The sequence below is a fragment of the Sus scrofa genome, chromosome 3 (genome assembly GCF_000003025.6).
Source record: "Sus scrofa isolate TJ Tabasco breed Duroc chromosome 3, Sscrofa11.1, whole genome shotgun sequence".
NCBI lineage: Eukaryota > Metazoa > Chordata > Mammalia > Artiodactyla > Suidae > Sus > Sus scrofa.
The window spans coordinates 45,978,684-45,997,837 of record NC_010445.4 but is presented as its reverse complement, the minus strand read 5'-3'; the positions used below and the strand labels follow the sequence as shown (position 1 = coordinate 45,997,837).

Sequence of the window (19,154 nt, the reverse complement as noted above, 5' to 3'; positions counted from 1 at the left end):
CAGCTTCTTGCAGGGCATTCGTGGGAGGTGGGCCCTAATTTTCTCCTCTGTTTCTGAAGATAGAAATCAAGCCCCAAATCGAGATGAGTAGTGAAGTGGCTCTGACTGTTCTCCAGCTGGAGCCTGGGACAAAGTCCGGGCTGAAGGGTGGGAGCCTGAGGTGGCCGCTCCTGCTTCCATGGTCTTCCCAACAGGCCCCGCACCTGCGTGATCTTCCTGGACCCCCATGCTGCCCCCGAGGTAGCTCTTGGTATTGTACCCACTTTAGAGATGAGGAAACTGGAGCCTGCCAGCTGTACAAAGTGTTACAGCTGGGTTTGAACTCTGCTCTCTCTTACTCCAAAGCTCAGTTCCCTAGGGCTTGGGGGAAGGCTACAGGAAGAGAGGGGTGTGCCTGTAACCAGGCAGCTGAGGACGTGCCCCATCCCATTTGGGGGCTGGCTCCATGGGTTTGTGGCCTGTTGCACCCTCTGACCCTTTGGTGAGTGCCCACAAGTCAGACCCCACCCCTGGCCATGTCCCCTGGATTAGCCACATGACCTTGAGCCAGCCACAGTCCTTTTCTGGTCTGTGGGTCCAGAGCTGCAAAGGAAAGGATATCAGGAGCCCTCTCGTTATCACAATCTTCTGCAAGAGTGGGAGCTGCTTTGCTGACTTGGGCTGGCTTGGGGCCCATCTGCTCTCCCACCTCACCCAGGAACATCTCTGGGGACACCCAGGAGCAGCTGCAGAGCCCTGAATGTGGCCTTTGTGAGGGAGAGGGGCAATCTTGGTTTCCAAGGCAAAGAAAAGAGATGGGCCAAGAACTTGGCAATTCTTCCTTAGCTGGTCCTCCGGCCCCAGGCAGGAAGGAGACAGAGAGGGAGGGAGGGAGGATGCTTGTGGAGTGAGTCACCACACTCCCCCCAACCCCCCCAGCTGACTGATGTTTCTCTGAAACAGGTGCATCTGTCAGCTGTGATCAGCCCACGTCCTAGAGCCACAGAGCAGCCATGTGACAGGGAGAGAACCAAGGGGACCTGCAGGTGCCAGAGTTGGAGAGGGGGCTGAGCTGAGCTGAGCAGGACAGCCGAGAGTTGGCCCAGGCCTGGTCGCCTCCTGGCCACCCCTCCTTCCAGTTTATGCCCCTAGGGCAGACAAGGGGAAAATCCAAGTCCTGCTGCTAATGCCACGCTCTGTGACCCCCTGGGCCCGGCCGGGATTTAAGATTCTGTCTCAAGATGGGCCCTCTAGGCAGTGACCCCAGAGAGTCAAATTCTAGCCCCAACTCTGCCCAGGTGACTCTGCGAGCTTGGGCATGGTCCACCCCTTCCTGGGCCTCTGTCTCCCCATCTGGGCCAGCCTCCCTGTGCTGAGCCGTGGAGGTGGGGGTAGAGGTGGGGCCACTGCCAAAAGTGCTGTTTTGCCATGATGCAGATCAGCTGGCCTCACATAAAAGCCCCCCCCAACATATCACAGAGCCCATCCCCATCATTTGGAATTGGTGGGCTGGCCGGGAACTAAGGTGGCCACAGAGATGACACGGCTGCACCTTGTCAGCTGTTAGCCTGGTAGCTGTGTGTCCTCAGACAAGTTTTTCAGCTTCTCTGTTTCATGGTCTCTTCATTTTCCTGGGGAAAATATTATCGATCTCCTAGCTAAATAAGATCCTCCACGATCTGCTTAGCACGGCTCCAGGAGCCTAGCGAGAGCTCCAAGCATGGTGGGAGTATGAATGTTACTATTTTTTCATGACTGAGTGGAGCTAGCACCCCGACAGGAGAATGTTGTCAATGAGCAGCTCGAGTCCACCCCTGAGGTGATGAGAAGCCCTTGTTGCCTGGGCAGCCAGGGGCAGATGAGGAGCTTGTGTTCTGGCTGAGGTGGCAGCCATCAGGGGCAGGGCAGGGACAACTCAGTGCTCCCCTCCCCCGTGCCAGGGCTGTGGGAGGGGCGGGGGCCCAGGCACACGTGCATGCGCGCACACATGTGAGTTCTGCAGGAACTCATGACCATCTCAGCTCCCCGCTCAGGAGGGAAGCTGCGTGGCTGGCATCTGTCGGTGCCCGCCCAGGGGTGGGTGGAGAAGCGAGGCTCCCCAAAGCCTCCCCATCCCAAATCCTCGGGGCCTGCACGACACAACGCCCACTGCCACTTCCTGCCATCTGTCCCAAGTGATGGAAATAGAGCAAGCGAGGACGGGTGGGTGCTCAGCAAGCCAGCCTGTGGCAGTCCCGGGGGAAAGGGTCAGGGTGCCAGGCAGCTCCACGTCTGAGGCAGTAGTTCCCACTCCCCCAGGCTCTGGCCTCAGGCCTCCCCCACCCCGGGAGGGAGGGAGGTTTCGAACCCCAGACCACTGCCTCCCACATGCAAGGCTCAGGATTTCCTCTCTGGGGGGGATAAGCATGCTAAACCTTAGCTGCACTTTCAGATCAACTGAAGGGCTTTATCAAAATAGAGCAGCACAGGCACGGAGTCAAACCTGCAGCTGTGGGGCGGCAGAGGTGGGGAAGCTCCCAGGTGATTCAGTGTGGCCAGCTGTGCAGAGCAAGTTGGGTCTCCCTGCTGACATTGCGGGGCCGGGGGTTTGGCCCTGCCCCTGGCACTGGGCAGCTGGACCCTCACTTGGCACCAGAAGGGTGAAGAATAGTGCTCATCACTCCTGCTGGAAACATCCTATCTGTTGCCTCAGTTAACCTTCCTAAGTCCTGTGAAGGCATACCATTATTCCCATTTTACAGGTGAGTAAACTGAGGCTCAGACTGGTCAAGTACTTTGTCCAAGTTTGCCCAGCCAGGAGGTGAGGGCCTGGGGTTCAAGTCCCTGTCTGGCTGACCACAGACCTCTTCCCGCTGTACGTGACTGACTGAAATAACATCTGCCTGCTTGAGATCCCCCCTGGTCCGCTAAGTATATTTTCTGCACCAGCATCCAGTGGGTCCTGGGAGCTCTCACGAAGCCCAGCAGCCTAAACGCCTGTAAACGTCTGGGAGAAGCTAGCTGTGCTTTTTTTTTTTTTTTTTTTTTTTTTTTCGCTCCTACGGCATATGGAGGTTCCCAGGCTAGGGGTTGAATCGGAGCTGTAGCCACTGGCCTACAGCCATAGCCACAGCAACGCGGGATCCAAGCCGCGTCTGCAACCTACACCACAGCTCACGGCAATGCCGCATTCCTAACCCACTGAGCAAGGCCAGGGATTGAACCCGAAATCTCATGGTTCCCAGTCAGATTCATTAACCACTGAGCCACGACGGGAACTCCTAGCTGTGCTTTTTGCATCAGCATTAACTCAATGACATCGCCTCTTGGGGAGGGAGTCTGATAGTTTTCACCCCAAAGCCTGCCATGTGCCCATAGGTCACCTGTGCCAAACCTTATCTGACATGCTCTTTGGGGGTTCTCTGGAGCCCAGCTGACCTGGACCACAGAACTTGAACTAGCTGCTCAAAGGTCTGGCCTTGCTGTGCCCCTAATGGCCTGACCAGATGGGCTGCCACAGGGCAGAGCTGTGCCCACTGGGCATAGGGCATTGAGCCTGGGAAGTGCCCTGCAGGCTGTGGGATACTGGCCTTTCCGGGGGCCTGCAAGGGATGGAGAGCCTACGTGTGGGTCCCACTGGTTACAGTTACTGAGGAGTCACCTGGACCTGGCCATCGCTACCCACATCTACAGCAGGTCCTAAATACCCATTTCTCTGCTGCGCCTGGCTCAGCCCCATGCCATATTCCCCTTGACTTGGGCAGCCCCGTCCAAGTTGGCCTCTTGCCTCACTGTCCCCAGTTCTCCACACTCCACCAGTCCTCCTTTCTGACACGACTCTGACCGATCCTAGCCTGGACTTGGGTGGAGAGAGGAGCTGGGGGTAGGGTGTGCCCTGGGAGCAGGAGGCTGCCCCCAGCCAACCAACTGGCAGGTCTGAGAACCATCTAGGGCAGTGCTGGCCAATAGAAATGTATTATAAGACACAGATGTCATTTTTTTTTTTTTTTGGCCACAGCCATTATCTTTAATAATATATTTTATTTAACCCAATGTGGGCATTCCCTTTGTGGCTTGGTGTGTTAACCTGAACTAGTATCCATGAGGATGCAGTGAGAACTAAGTATCCATGAGGATCCTTAACCCACTCAGGGTTCACGGATCTGGTGTTGCCATGAACAGCGATGTAGGTCGCAGAAGTGGCTTGGATCCAGCATTGCTGTGGCTGTGGTGTAGGCCACCAGCTGCAGCTCCGATTTGCCCCTTAGCCTGGGAACTTAATATGCCGTGGGTGCGGCCCTAAAAAGAAAAAAACGAACAAGCAAAAAACCCAATGTAAATATTATTTCCATACGTAATCAATATAAAAATTATTAGTGATTTTATTAGAAAGGATTTGAAGTCCAGGCTGCATTTGCACTGACGGCTCATGTCATTCTGGACCAGCCACATTTCACATGTTCAACAGCCACACATAGGGAGTGGCCACTGGATGGGGCAGTTCAGCCCAGGGGGCTCAGCCCAGCTGAGTGGAGCAGGCCCCTAGGTCTCCAGGCTTCCTAGCTGTTTGTACTCTGCCTTTATCAATTTTGCCTTATCTGCTACCACCTGTGCCATTGCTTATTTTATTTTATTTTTTTGCTTCTTATTTTTTCTTTAAATTAGCTCACATTTTGGGATTTCCCTGGTGGCCTAGAGGTTAAGGACTTGGCATTGTCACTGCTGTGGCTCCGGTTTGATCCCAGACGTGGGAACTTCTGCATGCCGTGGGTGTGGCCAAATTAATTAATTGCTTGATTAACTCGCACTTTAAATTTCAATAAATTCATTTAAGAGGGAATCTTTTTTTTGTCTTTTTGCCTTTTCTAGGCCGATCCTGCTGCATATGGAGATTCCCAGGCTAGGGGTCTAATCGGAGCCATAGCCTCTCACCAGAGTCACAGCAACGCGGGATCCGAGCCGAGTCTGCAACCTACACCACAGCTCATAGCAACGCCTGATCCTTAACCCACTGAGCAAGGGCAGGGACCAAACCCTCAACCTCATGGTTCCTAGTCGGATTCGTTAACCACTGCGCCATGACGGGAATTCCTAAGAGGGAATCTTTAGATCGTTATTGTAATAGGAGAGTGGGTAGCTTCAGTTCAAGCATAACAACACCGTGAAAACAAAACAGCAGCATTAAATTCTTGCCCTGCCCCCAAATATGTGGCACGTGGGGGCTCTGAGCTGGAGCTCGAGGGATGCTCCAGGGTCCCAGGGTCTAAGTCATCTCCTGTCCCAGGCAGGCAATTCTCCCAGGTGTTCCACTTCCCAAAGCCAATGACCTCCAGCCACAGCCCAACAGGACACACCTGAAGGTGAATCAGTTGAGTTTACTTCTTGTTGACCTTGGGCCCTAACTCGCACCACAGGGAGTGAGGCGAGCTTCGTGGGAGGGTGTGAGAAAGACCTATTACAGGACCTGGGCTTCAGCCGGGTGATTTGGAGGAGGGCCTACAGATCCTCAAAATACTGGTGTGATCGTTAAATAAGGCACCTCTCCAAGCACCTCACAGTGCATGGCCAGAGCAGTCCCCTTCCTGTCCCTCCCCTGCTCCCCGCAGACCTGGGGACTTGGAAAGAACATGAGATCTGCCTGTGACCTTCCTGGCTGGGCAGAAGCTGCAAGTTGGGCTTCTGGGGTCAGTGGCCGGAAATGGCTCAGCCTACCTGCAGCCTCTGCCCTTGAGGGAACCTCATGAGCTTCCGAAGGGGCTGCAGGTTCCCAGCCTAGGACCTTTTCTGGGACCTGGCCCAGAATGTTCACAGGGCCAGAGGTGCCACTGGGAGCTCTGTGTGACCTCAGGAGCCAGATCTTTGGGGCTCACTGGTCTCTGCCACCCAACCCTGGCCATGCCCTGAGGCCCACAGAAGGTGGAGGGGGGCTCCAGTCCCTGTTAACATGTATCAGGCAGGAGCAGGAGGGGAAAGTCTCAGGTGAATTATGAAGGGAGCATTAGGGAGCCTTCACCCAGGCATCTGTGCATATTTGTGTGTGTGTGTGTGTGTGTGTGTGTTTAAAATACTTTTTTGTATGTATGAGAGTATTTAAAAAAAATTTTTTGGCAACACCCATGGCATGCAAAAGTTCCCAGGCCAGAAATCAAACCTGAGCCACAGCGGTGAAAATCTCGAATCCTTAACCACGAGGCCATCAGGGAGCTCTCCAGTATGAGAGTATTTTTTTAATTGAAACTTTATTGAGATCATTGTAGACTCACGTGCAGTTTTCAGAAATAAAACAGAGCTGCTGAGCAGCTTTACCCAGTTTAACATGCACTTGCGTGTGTGTCCGTGTGCACTTGTGTGCCTGTTTAGTGCTGCTCACTCTGATCACATTTGTGGGTTTGTGTTTCTACCACCACAGTCAAGACACAGAACAAGGCTGTCACCACAAGGACTCCTCGTGGCCACGCCCACCTCTCCCCACTCCCCTGCCACCTCGCTCCCCATCCTTAACCCCTGACCCATTCATCAGTTCCCCTTCTAAAATGTCATTTTGAAATGTTATATAAATAGAAGCATAGAGTGTATGACCTTTTGAGGTTTTAGCCTTTCACATAGGTACAAGTGACAGCTCGTTATGGTTTTATTTGCATTTCCCTGGAGACTAATGATGCGGAACATCTTTTCTTGGGTTTGTTGTCACCTGTACGTCTTCCTTGATGAAAAGTCTGTGTCTGTCTTTTGCGCATTTCCTAACCGGGCGCATTGTTCTTTTACTGTTGAGATTTGGAGGCGAGGGTCTCTTGGGTGTTGGGTGCCTGGATGAGGAAGAGCTGTCCCCACAACAGGCAGGGTCAGCTCTCAGAGGAAGAGAAGGAAATGCCCCAGGAAACAAATAAATAGGATAAATTCAAAAGCAGTGTGTGCTGTGAGGCACAGCGGCTGCTGACAGGAGTGATGAATGGCAGCCTAGAGAGAGGGGTCTCCCAGTCCCTGATCTGAGCGAGGCCTGACGGGGAGAGGGCGTTGCCTTGAGTGTCCAGGAACAGTGTGTGGGTGGGGGGAGGGGGTGCAGGTGAGGGATGGGTGTGTGGGTGGGGGAGGGGTGTTCAGGTGAGGGAGGGGTGTGTGGCAGGGGAGCAGCAGGTGCAGAGTTGTGACATGGGACAAGCCAGGCATGCTCAGAGCAGCCAGGACAGCAGATGAGATGGGTTGACAGGTCAGGTGGGATTGACAGAGGGCGATTTGCAGGCCCAAACAAGGCCCTGGGTTTTATTGAAATGCAGCAAAAGCCACTGGGGTCTCAAAGCAGGTGGCCGAGGATTTAATTTGTGTTGCTCTCCTCAACTCTGTCACCTCCCTCTATAGAAGCATCAGGGAATGAGGTGGTGCCCACCAGCATCTCTAGTCAGGTGGAGGGAGCCCAGAGTGGCCTTATGGCTCCCTGACCGCCCCAGCTGACCCTCCCCCAGACAGACAAGTGTCAGCTAGAGCTGTGGTCACTGCCCCGCTCCACACCCACTTCAAGCGAGAGGCCCAGCCTCTCAGCCAGGTGGAGGACCCAACCCAGGGCGCCTGCCACCACTGTCCAACCCCTTCTGCCAAGAGAGCTGTTCCTTTACCTGGGAGGGCATCGGGACACTTGTAAACTCTTACTCTGTCATGCTTAGCCCCCATTTTCCAGGGCTACTCTGGAGCCTGGCCCAGGAAAGCCAAGCAGCACAGCCCGTGGCCAAGACCCCCTGAACTTTGGAACAGGAGCCGAAGAGGACAGTGTGGCTTGGCCCTAAGCATCTCTGAGACTTAGTTTTCTCATCTTTAAAATGGTGGCAGTGTTGCACACCTCCTGGGGTTCTTAGCCCTACCCCGTGGGACTTCCCAGCTGTCCCAGAGGACAGAACCCCAGGCCACCCAATGGGTCTCTCCGACATCAGGCTGGACCCAGCTTCAGGATCCCCAGGACTGGAGTTCCTGTGGCTTAGCAGGTTAAGAACCCGATTAGTATCCACGAGGATGTGGGTTAGATCCCTGGCTTTGCTCAGTGGGTTAAGGATCCAGTGTTGCCATGAGCTGTGGTGGAGGTTGCAGATGTGGCTCAGATCCCGCGTAACTGTGGCTGTTATGCAGGCTGGCAGCTATAAGTCCGATTTGACCCCTAGCCTGGGAACTTCCATTTGCTGTGGGTGTGGCCCAAAAAAGCTAAGAAAAAAAAAAAAAGATCCCCAGGACTAGTTGTGGGTTCCTCGAGGGCAGCCAGCACCGTTGTGGAATGGAGGTCCCACAGACGGCTGCTGCCCTGGGCTCTGAGCCCCACCTCAGCTTCTCCCTCTGAGGTTCTCCATCAACCACACGTGCAGAGCCCACAGCAGAGTTCAAGAAATAAAGAAGCACCAGCTGCCCGTCCCCCCGCCCCCGCCACCTGCACTGAAACAAAGACTTTATTCAGTGAGGCCATTTCTCTCCTGAATAAGATTGTTAATCATGGAGAAGGTCTCTCTATGACACAGCCTGGGCAGGGTGTGTATGTGTGTGTGCACGCACGCGCGTGCAGGGGGCCTCCCTCAGCATCCCTGGCACCATGGGACCCCTGGCCACTTCCTGCCCTCTTGGGATGGTGGATGCCCCCTTAGCTGCCATTCTGGGCACCATTGACCCCCCTCCTTGCTGGGCTGAGCCTTGAAGGAGGGGAGGAGCCTGGCGGGTGCTGCTGAGGGGGAGTGCTGGGAGGTGGCTTGGTGGCGGGGTCGGGGGTGGAGGGGGGGGTACTGGGAGTGACAACTGTAGGAGGGAGAACTGGCAGCTGGGACCTGGCTGGGAAAGTCAGAATAAAAGGTTTGGACGTCGCCCTGTCTAGGTGGCCACTTCACCAAAAGCTGACCAAGAGGCCTACTGTCCAGCCCCAGCTCAGCACTGGAGGGTCTCCCACCTCGCCGGAGCCTTCAGGGGGCTGCACACCATTTTCCTCTCTGCTGGGTATCTGCACAAACTCCACAAGTTAGGGGACATTTGTAGGGTTTTTCTTAGTCGCCATGTTCAGGAAAGCCCCTGCCAAGGGCAAGAAGGAACCTAAAAGGCCAGAAGTTTGCTTTCCTAGCTCTCCTTGCAGCCAAAGATTGGGCATATATCCTGGGCTGGGATAGTCTAATGCCTGCACTCACCCTTCCTTCCTTCCTTCCTTCCTTCCTTCCTTCCTTCCTTCCTTCCTTCCTTCCTCCCTCTCTCTCTCTCTCTCCTTCCTTCTCTGTCTCCCTCTCTCTTTTTCTTATGGCTGCAGCATATGGAGGTTCCTGGGCCAGGGGTTGAATCAGAGCTGCAGCTGCCTACCTGCGCCACAGCCACAGCAACGCCAGATCCAAGCCGCATCTGTGACCTATGCTGCAGCTTGTGGCAATGCTGATCCTTAACCCACTGAGTGAGGCTAGGGATCAAACTCACATCTTCATGGACACTCTGTCAGGTTCTGGGCCACAACAGGAACTCCCCAACTCCTCTACTCCTGGCTTTGAACCTGGAGCTAGTGACTCAACTGAGATGCCTCCAGCAGCAGCCTCCTGGGGCAGCAGGGCCTGATACGCCAGTGAGGGTCAGAGGTTCAATGAACTGGGGGCCATCTGTGGCAGGGACCCAGTGGGCCAGGTCACATTTAGGGCACAGCCGTCCGGAGCAGGAGGCATGGCACCAGGCCAGCATCTGGACTCAGCAGATGCCCAGCGGGCCACCCTGCTGCCAGCAGGGGCCCTGAGGACGGAGAGTCGCTGGCTGGCCAGGTGGGGGCACTCAAAATATTGATGTAGAAAAACCCGTCTTGCTGCTCTGGGCCTCCACTGTGACGTGGGCCATCCTTTCTTCCACCACATGGGATGGAGCTCACAGCCCAGCGTCTTAACAACCCAGCCACGGCTCCCTCCTCCACGGCCCTCCTGCCAGTTGTTTGAGTGGTTCCCTCAGATGGCTGCACAGTGTAGACTAGTGGGTTCCCTCAATGCACCCCCTCCTGGGGATGTCATCAGGCCTTTCAGGCAGCCTCAGTTTGCCTCAAGGTGAAAAAAGATAGGCCGGCAGCTGCAGCTCTGATACAACCCCTAGCCTGGGAACTTCTATATGCCGCAGGTGCAGCCCTAAAAAAAGGAGGGGGGATGGAGGGCTGTGGGGTGAAGTGAGGAGGCCCAGCTTGGCTGTGTGGCCCTGGGTGGATCCACTCCCCTCTCTGGACTTCGGTTAGTGAGGGGTTTGGTCTGTGATCTCTCAGGAACTGTCCTGCTCTGACAACCAGGCCTGTTTCAAGGTCCGGGTGGGGGGCATGGAGCCTCACTTCCCTTCTTCAAGGGGCCCCATCATAGCCAGACCAGGGTGCAGAGTGGGGAAGCCCATAGGCCCTGCCCTAAAGCGGGAACTCCCTCAGCAGTTACCACCGCACAATCCAAGCCGTTGTGGAACTGTGGACACAAGGACGGACCCAACTTCCTCAGCTTTACAAGCTGGGGGGCTTCACTAGCTGGAGGGAGGTGACTTGCTAGCTGGATCTTTTTTTTCTTTTTAGGGCCACACCTGTGGCATATAGAGGTTCCCAGGCTAGGCCTACACCACAGCCACAGCCATGGCAACACCAGATCTGAGCTGCCTCTGTGACTCACACTACAGCTCACGGCAACACCAGATCCTTAACCCACTGAGTGAGACCAGGGATCGAACCCACATCCTCATAGATACTAGTTGGATTCGTTACCACTGAGCCACAATGGGAACTCCCGCTAGCTGGGTCTTAGAGCATGAGCAGGGCTCAGTGGGCTGAGCAAGGGAGGCACTCCACGGCCTGGGCAGAGAGTACAAGGGCGTGGAAGCAGCTTGTTCACAGAGCAGCCTGGTGCACCAGCAGGGAGTGTGTGGGAGGACGGGGTGCGCAGCTCCACAGTGGCCTTGACTGTCCTTCTCAACCCACTCCTCCAGCTTGGGTCACCGGGGCTGCCTTTTATAGTGGGCACTGTCTGCCCACGAGACGGCCTCGTCGTGCAGAGACTCAAGGCTCTTAGAGAGAGAGGGGCTGCTGAGAGACTGGGCAGATGACCAAGGCCAGGGGCAGCAGAGTCCTGGGGATGCTTGTGGGGCCGGGGCTCCTGGCAGGCCCCCCTGGAAGCCAAGACCCTGGGTGGAGGGAACAATGGCCTTGGAGGGGGCAGATCTGGAGGTCCCTTCTGTGAGCAGGGGCTCAGGGCCGCTCTGCCTGTTCCTGATGCAGGAGGTGATGAAAGCGTCGGACGGCAGTCTCCTGGGCGACCCCAGGCGCACACCGCTGAGCAAGAAGGAGGGTGTCAAGTGGCAGAGGCCGAGGCTGACCCGCCAGGCTCTGATGCGATGCTGCCTGGTCAAGTGGATCCTGTCCAGCGCGGCCCCGCAGGGCTCAGGTAGGGGCTGTGCCACCTGGGAAGGGGGTGGGGTCTGTTCTGAGCTCAGTCCTGCTCAAGGGCTGAGAGACCACCCTGGGGCCCCAGCCTGGGCTACACCACCTCTGCCTCTGCTGGGGGACATCTCTGCTCATCCACACCTGTCCCCATTCATCGGTGCCTGCTCCCTGCTGGGCAGGGAGCTCAAGGCGGCATCCAGGGCAGTGGGGACAGAGCACTGGGACCACCCTGGGGTCTTTCCAGTTGGGAGCTGGGCTTCAGAGCCTCACTGGCTGGTAACCTGGGGTAACACACTCTTCCTTTCTAAGTCATCTGTGAAAAGGGGGGCTGGTACCCACCTGTCGGGTGCTACTGTGTGCAGGGGCCGGGTGAGGAGAAGGCCCTGGCTCCCGCCGCTCTTCGGTCCTGCCCAGTGCAGCCCAGGGGTCGACTCTTTACTCAGCCTGAGTTCTGGGAATTCCTGAGGGAACTGGGAGAAATGTCTGCCTGGCACTTGCTGGTGGTGACATTTGGTGTCTGTGAGGCAGCAGGAGAGGCAGAGGGGACCTCGTGCAGCCCCTGTACTCACATACAATGTGCACACCACACACTCACACCTGTGCACACCCACCAAGCACATGTGGGTGCACACACCTCACACACAGGTGGGCATGCCCCACGCAGGCATACACACCGCACGACTCCTGTGACCACACCCACAAGGCATGCATAAGAGCCTGCCTCTTTGACTTTTAGGAAAATGTGCAGACGTGGACCCTGACAGCTGTGCGTTTTTTGTGGTCTCAGATGCTCTGTGGTTTCCAGGGAGCCTCAGTCCCCTTGTCTGGAGAATGGGTATATTCCTGGCCCCAGCCTCCCAGGCTTGGTGGAGGTGGGGCCAGCCGTGTGTGCATGCCAGGTCTGTGTCCCTTACCTGTGCCCCCACACCAGGGCACTCCCGGTGCCACTCCAGGTCCCTCTGTTCCCTTCTCTGAGCCCCTGCCCACCTGTGCTACTCTGTCACCCCAGCTGACATCTGCTGTTCTCCTTTTCCTTCACCACATCGCTAGTGCCTATGAATACACATGCAGGGTCCATGCACACTCCCCAGCTTCTCAGGATGGGGCAGAAACATGAAGTCACTAAAAGTTCGGGCAAACAGCTTTACCAGGAAGCTTACATCTTTACCAGCTGTTTTTCTGCCACGGGGTAAAAGCAATTCCATGTTCCATCTGGGTAAAAACGGGGAGCAGAGTGGGCGGGGGCGCCCTCGTGTGGCCAGCCGCGTGCACTGACAGGCTCGGGTTGACTGCCGACACAGCCTGGCCTCGCTCAATTCTTCCCTGCCTGCGTCTCCAGGGTTTTCTTGGCAGCAGCACAGGCTCCTCCTTGTCCTCTGGTGGATCGTGCAGCCCCTTGGTGACCCCAGTGTCTGTCTCCCTCCCTGGTCTTCTCCATCCAGCACTCCTCATCCCCAGGCCTCTTTGCTGCTGAGCCCTGGCTCCAGCTTCCAACATCTAGGAGGAACATCGGGTAAACGGTGGTGGTGCTTCTGGATGTGGTGTGCCCCCCTCGCTGAGGCCTTTTGAACATCTGAGTATGGGTGGACACAGAGAGGAGCAAGCCAAGGGGCAGGCTTGGTGTGTCCCGCATCACAAGGAGAGGGGGCCAAGGGGACCATGTCCGCCTTTAGCTCAGGTAGGTTCCTAGACAGCAGGGTCTTTCCCCTTCAGCTCCTTCTAGAGCCATCTGGGAGCATTTGCTGAATGGCTGGTCACAGCCATGCAGCAGTGGGGGCAGTGAAAGTGTGCAGGGCCGAGGACACCAGCAGCAGCTTTGCCTAGCCCTGCCTGTTCTCCTGGCAACATGTTTCAGGCACCCTGTCAGTCCCCAAGGGGACTTGTGGGGCCTGGAAAACGAGAGCCTTAGCTATGAGAGGCTGGCAGGGAGGGTCACCCTGTTTTACTAAAACTAAAGAGCAGACCGATGCTCAGGGAGGCCACATGAGTCAGCAGGCCACATGGTCAGGGCAGCGGCTGAGCAAGGGCTGTGACCTGGAGCGTCTCCCTGTGCTGCGGGCGGGGTGCCCACCCTGATGTGTGTTCTCCTTGTCTTTTCTCTTGGGAGCAGCAGGCAGGGGAGCCTTGAGGTCTGCAGCAGCCACCCTCCTGGGCTGAGGAGCTGAGAGCCCAGTGCACCCTTGTCTCCACCCAGCATTGCTTGGGCCTCGGCCCCGCAGTTACTTGAGGATGCAGTGCTGGCCCGGTCATAGTGAGGGTGCCGTGTGCTCGTGAAATGCTGGGCAGACAAAATGCCTCCACTTCTTCAGGAGCCTCCCGGGCTCTGGGTGCAGAACACAATTGTATCATTCAGTGTGACTGTCCCTGTGCTCGGTCTGGTCCAGCCAGGTGTCTGTGGAAGGCGGCCGGGGTGGCCAGGACACAGCGCTGTAGTTGGTGGTGGAGATGGAGGGGGCGGTGACTGTTCCATTCAGCAAAAGGGTCTGAGACACAGATTTCTGGGACATTCTGGAGGGAGAGCCAGGCCCTGGGCCCAGTAAAACACACAGGTGTCCCCTAGCCTCATCAACCTTGGCAAAGGGTGGGTGGGACTTAGGAGGGCAATGGATGCATGAGGGCAAGGTTCTGGGCAGCTGTGTTCTGGGCTGTGCAAGTGCCAGCTTGGAGTCAGGAGCCCATCAGCAGCGGTGGCCTCTAAGATATACATATACATGTATATGTACATGTATATATATATAGATGGGGACCCAGATCAGAGCAGCACAGAGCAGGGTGTGTGGCCCCACCCCACCCAGGAGGAGTGCCCATCCTCGGCCCAGAAGTGCATCCCCTGCCAACACTGAGCGGCCATCCCCTGTGACCCAGAGGCTGGGACTCTGAGCTACTCTGCTTGTCTCTCCAGCATCTAAAAGTCCGTCCTGTCAGCAGTTCCTGTTGTGGCTCAGTGGGTTAAGAACTCCAGTAGTATTCAGGAGGATGTAGGTTCAATCCCTGGCCTTGCTCAGTGGGTAAGGATCCAGCGTGCCATGAGTGGTGTAGGGCACAGATGCAGCTCAGATCCCATGTTGCTGTGGCTGTGGTGTAGGCCGGCAGCTGCAGCTGTGATTCAACCCCTAGCCTGGGAACTTCCATATGCTGCAGGTGTGGCCCTAAAAAAAAGTCCTTCCTGTCAAGATGCCAGGCTGCCTCTCCAAGGGCAGAGCTAAGCCATTAACTGGACAGACCTGCCTCTCAAGTCTGGCTCCCGTGAGGACTGTGGGACTGGGTATCTTTACCTGTAAAACCAGATTATTAATATCACCCACAGAGCAAGCTGGGGTCTTGGTGGCAAACAACTGAATCCAGGCTATCTGGTTTAAGCAGAGAGGCCTTTACTCTAGGCTATTGGGAAGTTTCCGGAAACTCTAGAGAATGAGAGAAGAAAGCCTGTATGTGACAAGGCCTGGGACGCACCTGCTGCTTTGGAAAATGCCCCATGTCCCAGGCCATCCAAGAACACTGGAGCTGCAGCCACATGCTCCTGTGTGACACATGCAATTATTCCTACCCCCTCCCCCAAAGTGGGGACCCAAATTCTCAGCTACCACCTCCATCTCTGGGACTTCCTGATTTCTCCTAAGGTTTCATCAACCCCATGTAAAATTATAAAGTCACCACCACCATCAGCACTCCTGATAAAAATGCGGTAGTAGAAAAGTATGGGGACAAGAAGGTAAATTAGCTTGTCTATAACATGCAAGGATATACCAATATATGCTAATGGAATTTTAGAAGGACCAAGATACCTTCAACATCATGTTTCAAAGTGAGACACCAGGAGTTGAATGGGTGGATTCTAGGGGGAAGAGGATTTCTCTGGAGAGTCCAACCCCATAACTTGAAGCAGAGACCCCTTGGTTACCTTTTGTTACCTAACGAAATACCCCTAAATCTAGTGGCTTTAAAACAACCATCATTTCCCCTCTCAGTTCCGTGGGTCAGGCATCTGGGCAGGCCTCCCTGGATGGTTCTTCGACCCCCCTCGGCATCAGCTGTGATGACTCACTTGCGTTTGTTTAGCTGGTGAGTAGGCTGGGCTGGAAGGTTCAGGAAAGTCCAGCTGCTTCTGACATGGGGAATGGGGAGAGGCCAGCGGATCTTGTAAGCACTGGCCTTTGGCCACCATTCTTTGGTCAGTAACGCTGATGTGTGGGACACGGTAATGGGTGGCGCTGCTGGCAGAGAGGAGGGTTCATATCCAGCACCAGTGTCCATTCCAGAAAGAGGAAATAATGCTCCCCCCACCCCAGGATGGAGGAGATACAGTGTAGCTGACCTGCCACCTGGTGGCTGGATTGTCACCCTGCTGACAGGCTGGACCCCAGCTCTAGCCAGATCAGCCCAGCGAGGAGAAGTTGTCTTCTTGAACCCTTGAGGAATCTTAGTTCACCGTGGTGTTTTGTTCATGGACAGGGCTGACTGATATGCATGGTTGGGCCATCTTGTCAACCAGACCCTGAGCCCACTGCCCCAGCTGGGTTGCCCTCTAGGGAACATCCACCAAGGACTGTGACATTCTCACACCTCCTAGTCACCACCTGTCCAATCTTCCCTCCACCTCCCTGACTCCTGAATACCCCTGAGTCCATCTAAATCTGTACTTTGGGACACCTCTCCTTCTGGTGACATGGGCAAGCAGTTGGACTCAGCGTTCTGCCCACCAGGGAGATTTCCCTTCTCTATTGCCCTCCCTGCCACCCCAGTTGCCATGTCAACTTAGAGTTGGGCCATGTGCTTTTTACATACATGTGCTTTTTCCTCCTCTGATGGTCTTAGGGACTTCCTACAGGGCACAGGTGTGGGCTGATGGGACGGTGGCAGTGCAGCTGCTACCAGAGAGGTCTGAGTCCCTTGTGTGAGCCTATGCCTACCTGAGCCTTCTGGACCCCCAGCCCTGAGCTCACCTGTGTGCTCACCTGTGTGCGATTGTGGGGTGCTGTGAACATGCGCCTTTACAGCTGGGGTGAGGCTGACACTCAGTTGCTGTGAGCAGCTCAGGTCTCAGGTGTTCCCTCTCCCTGAGGGCCCAGTATTGAGCCACTGGCCACTAGAACTGGCCTGCCCTGGGCCCTGCAGAGCACCCTAACATGCCTTAGACACACTGTGGGCCATGGAATGCGCTGGCTCCTTGGGCCCAAGGTGAAAGCTGCTCATCTGCAGCTTGGACCTGCTGCACCGCTTGTGGTCAGAAACAGTCTGGAGCAGTCCGCTGGCCTGTGCTACACATGAAGGCCTATCACACACTGCACTTCCGCTCACTGGCTGGGAGTGCAAGGTGCAACAGTTCGTCTTTCACTTTGGAGGAATATTTTGACTTGGCTGCCCATGCATGTAACCGAAACCCCAAATAATAGTGGTTTAGTTTAGGCAGAGGTATGTATCTCCTATCTGAGAAATTTGGCCTAGGCAGTGGGTGGCACTGGTTTAGCAGCTTGGGGATTCCAGAATCAAGGTCTTTGGGTTTTTTGGACTTTCCTCACAGTGGCAAAGTTGTTGCTCTGGCTCCAGTTGTCATGGCTTTGCGCCAGGCAGGAGAAAGGAGAAATCAGGGGAATAGAGGAAGTGATGGCACCGATGTCAGGAAGGCCACATGCTCACAGAAATCTCTGGAAGATTTATGCCTACATTTCTAGCCAGAACTGAACCATCCTGACTGCAAGGAAGGCAGGGGGGTGGCATTTTTTTTAGGCTGGGCGTATTTCCACCCCCAATGAAATCTGAATTCTGTAGGTGAGAAAACAGAATGAATGCTGAAGTGACATTCGCTGCCACATGTACCTCACAGAGTTGTTTTGGTGCTCAGAAGGGCCTTGGTGAGCTGCCTGTGCACACAGGGTGCTCAGCGAGTGTGGGGGCAATGCCTGCTCCCGTCACACCCTTGGTTCCCCCCGTATCCCCCCATCCCGAGGACCCCTGCCCATCTCCCCTTTCTCCACTCTGTGGAGGTACCAGCAGGGCTGGAAGATGGGGTCAGCAAGCAGAGGTCAGAGGTGAAGAGCCACCGGAAAGCCAGGGCCCCACCCATCCCCCAGCTCTGCCCAGCGTCCCCAGCCCCTGAGCCTTCTGGCCATCGGGCTACATGGGAGCAGGGCTGCTCCCTTTCCGGCTGCTGCTCAGGAGCCCTGAAACTGGGATGTGGCCCCTTTGCAGAGAGATCACATCCTCAGCTAAAAATCACACCAGTAGCACCTCCCCCCCTTGCTGCTGGGAGCTCAGGAGCAGCACCCACCCCCGCCCTCACACCCTCCCAGCCCAGGAAGCTGTAGGAGCCATTCCGCCTCCAGGGAGAGTGAGTGCCAGGGTCCTGAGGAGTCACGCTAGGTGCAGGGTGAAAGGCCGGCCCTGGGGCAGGAGCAGGGCTGAGCCCCCAGTGGGGTGAGCAGGAAACTGGCCAGCCCCTGGGGGCTCTGGGCTGGGCTGAGGTGCAGGCGGTCCTGGGAAAGGTCCAGAGGCAGGAGGTGGGGCCAGAGCTTGGAGGACAGAAGGCAGGCCAGCGAGACCAAGGCACAGATAGCCTGAGACTGAGAGACAGCCCAGAGGTGGGAGAAAGAGTTCTAGAAGAAAGGCTCTGAGTACCAGGTTGGGGAGAGGCAGGCAGAGGCGGGACAGAGCCAACAAGGGCGGCACTGTGGCTGGGGTTCCTGGGGTCAGGCCCGGGGATGGCAGGGCGTGGTGAGGCCCCTGGCCCGGCCCACGGGGCTGCACTGAGGCTGCAGGAGTGCCAACATGGCTGCAAGAAGCACCTGGGCAACATCATCAGCTTCTTCTTCCGCTTCATCTCCGGGAACCTGGCTCGAGGTGAGGACTGCTCTGGTAGGACTGGGCACAAGGGGCAGGCCCACTTCGAAGGGGGCAGGGGTGATGGGTCAATCGTCCCAAGAGCCTTAGGGTCCTGCCTTGCAACCTGGGGGCAGTGAGTGCCAAGCCGGAGGCTCCCCCCACCCCCCACCCCTGTGGGCCTGGGGAGGGTGAGGGGTTGGGGAGGGGACCTCCTTCTCCAGGGCGCAGACTCAGGCACAGCCTGGGCTGGGAGGGAGCCAGGGACCCTCAGGCCTGCCCTCTCGCCTTGCACACACCTACCTCCTTGTCCCTCCATCCCTGAGGACCCTCCTCCTCCCTCATCAAAGGTAGATGTGACATCTGCAGCGAGGATGAAAGAAAACAAGTGAGTGGGTGGAAAGGCTGGTGAATAGAAAGGGCTCAGTCGGTGAAGCCATCTTGCAAAATCAATGAGGTCCCCTAACCTGAAATTCTAGCACGGACAGAAAGGGGGCGCCCCTGCAGCCTCTGTTCTCAGACGTAGGCCTGGGGAGAGGCCCTGAGTGGAAGTGACTCCGAGCAGGTGGGGTCCCACCACCCGTTGGCCTCCCCCCTCTGCAGCCCTGTCTCTAGGTGCTCGAGGCCTGAGCAGCACCACGTCTGGGGCGGGGCCCTGTGGATTGGGAGGCAGACACAGGGAGAGGGGCTCCTGCGTCTGGGGACCTGGAGTCCCCTTGGCAGGACGCCCCCTGGGGAGGGCTGGTGTCAGGAGCTTCAGACCATGAGAGGAGAGACCCTCAGCTGCTGGGGGCTGGTGGGCCCTTGTATTCTGCCCTGTTATTGGAAGGATGTGAAGATAAGTAGGCTAAAGAAATCACACAGTTCTCTAAAGAGAAATCAGGTTAAATCTCTAAGACAGAAAGATGAGTCGATGTTGACAGCTGACATGGTGGCTTTTTTAGCCAAAGCTGAAGGCCGCTCCTTCTGCTCAAAGGTGCTCGTGAATGCT

At 56.2% G+C, this 19,154-nt stretch overlaps 1 protein-coding gene across 2 annotated transcripts in view; it reads left to right on the top strand.

The window, feature by feature from the left end:
- KCNIP3 (potassium voltage-gated channel interacting protein 3) overlaps positions 1 to 19,154 on the top strand; it is a 94,054-nt gene that overhangs the window by 2,884 nt on the left and 72,016 nt on the right. For both annotated transcript variants that reach the window (XM_021087059.1, XM_021087060.1), the window contains exon 2: positions 11,183 to 11,348. In XM_021087059.1, coding sequence (XP_020942718.1) covers positions 11,183 to 11,348 — 166 coding nt within the window. The remainder of the gene's footprint in view (positions 1 to 11,182; positions 11,349 to 19,154) is intronic.